General features: G+C 40.9%; 1 protein-coding gene across 1 annotated transcript in view; it reads left to right on the top strand.

Annotated features, from left to right (window-relative positions):
• Positions 1-721: 721 nt before the first annotated feature.
• The window catches only part of nampt1 (nicotinamide phosphoribosyltransferase 1), an 18825-nt gene continuing 15294 nt past the window's right edge, over positions 722-4252 (top strand). Inside the window, exon 1 of the mRNA XM_035676979.1 lies at positions 722-877. Coding sequence (XP_035532872.1) covers positions 824-877 — 54 coding nt within the window. The 5' untranslated portion in view covers positions 722-823. The remainder of the gene's footprint in view (positions 878-4252) is intronic.

Raw genomic sequence — 4252 nt, 5'->3', positions numbered from 1 at the left:
GAGACTCATGCATAATTTCTGAGAGGACATTAAAGCAAAGAGCACCCACTCTTACTTTCTCACAGTACTATGAACAGGCTGAACATTGTTATGTGACTGGAAATGTCATATTCAGTGGTGCAGTAGCGTTTTAAAACAAAGCCTCCCAAAGACTCTTTTTATTAACTACCTGTCTTTGTGTGTATTTTCCCACAAAATCACACATAATAATTTCCTAAGGTTGTCCTGTCACTATATACTTTTATAAAAGTCATTATTGTGTTACAGGTTTACAAGTGCATGGATATTCAGAAATAAAACATCTTCACCTGGTGCATTCAGTATATTCACAAAGTACATAGTATTAAATATTTAACAGAAAACCCCAGAATTTTGACAAACCCATTAAGTAGAAAATATTATACTCCATAAGGATTAAGAAAATTAACAAAAAAGATATTCTTTTGTAATAAAAAAATACAAATACTTGCTTTTATAAAAAGGCACTAGCCTTTAATTAAGAGTTAATAATTTGAGCGTACAGTTTCTCCATGATGGTAAGAAATGATTGACCTATGCGTGTCCCGCCTTCATTGTTGAGTGGTTCATCTTCCTCAGTATAGATAATCTTTGCTTGAATCGGGTTGGCCGAGTACTGCCGAAGAAAGCCGAGGGATACCCGAACCCTGGTGACGACAGTCCGCCCGCCCCTTCCCCCGCCCGGTTCTCTCCGCTCGTCCTTCCCCCTGCTCAGCTCCACTACAGCAGGCTGGAGTCCCCGGCAGCACGGCGCGCAACACAACACACTGACAGCTGCGACTGACTCACAACCGGAGGGGAAAAGATGGAGCACAGAGACATAGACTTCAACATAATGCTAGCGACGGACTCATACAAGGTACGGTATCCGTGGTGGGTGGGAGGGAGGCTGGGTGGAGGGGGGGGAGCGGCTGGAGGAGGAAAATGGATAAAGTCAAGGTGGTTTCATCATCAGTCCCAAGGCCATCTCTGTGCTCTCTGTGGCCGGTCTCCGTCGGTTCACAGCAGGCCGAATGGGCAGCAGGAGGAGGAGGAGAGGGCTGGTACAGCACCGAGCTAAATTCAGAAAGCAAGCATCCCTCTTGAAGCTAACTTTTATATATTTATATCTATTCGGGAGCCAGAGCCCCGCCGGGTTTGCTAGTATCCAGCTAGCTGAATTAGCTAGTTAGCTCACAGGGAGCGCAGAAGGCAGACAGAGGGACATTCATATATATTTAAAGAAATAAAAAAAAAAGCTAATATTAGCCGCTAACTAGCGAGTGCTGTGTGGATAGCTCGGTGAAATGCACATGACCAAAGTCTCATTCAAAGAGCCCCAGGAGTGCTTCATGTTAGCCGGCGTGGAGCTAGCCGCCGCACAGTGGCAATGCGTCACTCTGGAGAAATCAAAACTGAAAGTTAAAAAGACAAAGAGGTGTTTACCCTCCTCTTCCTCACGGCAGGTTATCTGAGTTCAAAGTCTGGCACGTAATTATCAAGCTTGAGGTCTTTTAAAAGGACATTTGACAGCTGACCAGTCCTTATTTGGCACCGGTGTACTAGGAAATGTAACACTGACCCTAACTAACAGTGTAAACCGAAGAACAAATGCACTTGCGGGATGTATTACCGCACGTAGCAAGTGGTTACCGGGACGGTTGTCCATCAGTCATGTGACCGCACTCAGTGACTGATGATGGGACCAGAGAGGCAAAAAAACAAACCAAGAATTTGAGTAAAATCTCATAACAACTGCATACATTTAAAAAAAGAAATAAAAAGAAAGGCGTTTTAAATGTAGTCTGATGTTATAAAATAATAAAATGTACATATATAGGTATGTGTTTTGAGGCAAGAGTGAATATGTGTGCTGGGATGGTGACAGTCGATATAAAGCTCCAATTAAAACATTAGCATTTATTAACCAACCATGAGCTTAAATATAAAAGCATTGTAATCGTTGACACCTCCTCACAGTAATATAGGAAAAAACTATTAGTGGAAACGGAGGGTGTGCTTCCAGCCATCCTAATTTTTAAGTTCAGTAGTTGTACTAATAATGGGTTTTATTTCAAAACCTAAAACTGGTCTGTCATAGGTATAGAGTAATGCTTATGTAGAGTGTCGTACAAGTATATTTTAATGAACTCATGTCTACTAATAAACACATTCTCAGCCAGGTTCCAGATGTGTGAGGTTTCGGCTTTTCACGTGAGCATGTAAGACAGATGCTTTATCATACAACGGATGCTGAGAACATTGCTGTAGCTTTCCCCTGACATCTCACAGGGTCGAAATGTTTTATGTTTTGATGTAGCACACGATAGACGATTCCTTATTTAGTGTTCTGATTGGCATGGTAATTCTAGTTTTATTGTTTTTTATATCCCGGATTACAATGTCAGGATATGTTTTATTGAGTTTACAAGGTGCGGCCGCAGTTTTGTTTTTGATTCCTTGGAAATGACTGCTGTAGTTTTGGTTTCATTTTCACGTTTACTCAGATTTATTTATAGTTTATTTCCATTGTAGAAAGACATTTAAGGCAAAATAAAAGATTAGTTCATAATGTACGTTTCAGGCACTGCACACAGTATTGAAACAGTCAATACTGTGTGTGTATATCATTATTTATAATAACACTGCTGTTTAGTCTTCCTGAGGGGAAGTGGTTCAGGAAACAGGACTTAACTGTTCTTCTGTAACTCCTTCCTTCCTTCTGAAGATGTCCGAGGCTCGATTAAAAAAAAAAAAAGTCTGCGTCAGATGTGAATATTCCTAACGTAAGTGACATAGCTGCTGTTACTTTCCAATAGGTCATGACCTTGGTTGTAATTATGGTGTTCCTATTTATTAGGTAGTACCTCTGTAGTCTAAGGAGGTGATCACTAAACCAAAAATATAGATGTAAATTAACCTTTAACCTCTGATAAATACAACTAATCAGATGCAAGTATCTCATTGAATGGCACGTAACAATTGCAGTGGCCTCTTTAGAGTAAATACCATCCTTTTACATTGTGATTAATGATATATGCCTGACTGTAAGTTAAATACAAGCTCCGAGCAGCATGAATTTTCTTGTTACTGTTTTGTGATACAAGACATTTTGACATTAAGATCATTGTGCCATAACAAATTGTGCAAAACTTTAAGGGTGTCCAAACGTTTTGTATTTTTCTGTTCTGCTTTGTCACAGCGTGTAGGGCCAGTCACAATCAATACCAACACTAATTTATTAAAACAGAATTAAACAAAACATATTACTGGTATTATTTTCCCTTTATACAAGTAAGGAAGATCAAGTATCTCTTTCTTCATCCCTCGATAATGACTTTCATAGTGCCTCAAGAAAGGCACTTCTCTCAGATTGCTCTTTAATGAGCTGCTCAGTGGCAAACTGAAGAAAGCTGCATTTGCTCTCGGTCTGAGTGTGTCCAATCCAAAGCAGAACATAGCCGTGCATTTGTTGTCATGTCGGGATAGCTACAGACTCGAGAAGCAGCAAAGGTCAACGAAATGGCGGCAAAGACAAAACATTTGGCCTGACACTGATCACATGTCATGTTAATGTCTTTGCCAGGAGAGGTGTGCCTGTGTTGCCATACAATCCTAAAGTTACCGTTATTGTCTCTTTAAACAGCCAGTTGAGTCACACAAAGGATAAACTTAACAGTAAGCCAACCGGCCTTTCACTTTGGATCAGATCGGAGCTCTTTTATAGTATACTAAATTCACAAATGTCACAACATCTGTGTTTACAGTGTGCTGGGGTGTCCTTTGTTTCATTGAAAGCGGCTTGCATGGTGGGATGCTGTCTGTGCATGACTGTGTAATAACCCTTGTAAAGACGAGGAAGAGGCATCGCAAGCGAAGCACTCGACCGACTCGCAGACCAACCAGAGGCATACGCTGTGTTCACAGGACATGAAAACAAGCTGCACCTGAATGCCTTTTGTGCTTTGTCTGTTTGCATTGAAAAGAAAAGAAGCTCAGCCCCAAAGCCAAGCATGCCTATTGTCTGGAAACACACACATGCACAGGTTTATTGTCAGTGTGAAGAGTCTGTCAGATTTGAACACACTAAAGGGTGGAGGTGTACAGAATGTCATTGTTCATTCACATTTCTTCAAAGCAATACCACAACACACAGCTTCTCAGGCATATGACCACATTTGCGTACTTTTTCTGACCCTTAAATCCAGAGAGAATTACAGTGAGTAAGTAGGTAGGAGTCTAGGATTTTGTGGGG

The sequence above is a fragment of the Morone saxatilis genome, unplaced genomic scaffold, assembly GCF_004916995.1.
Source record: "Morone saxatilis isolate NCDOM2014 unplaced genomic scaffold, NCSU_SB_2.0 Contig10, whole genome shotgun sequence".
NCBI classification, from domain to species: Eukaryota; Metazoa; Chordata; class Actinopteri; family Moronidae; genus Morone; species Morone saxatilis.
The sequence above is the reverse complement of the archived record's forward strand: the minus strand, read 5'-3'. Positions and strand labels throughout refer to the sequence as shown.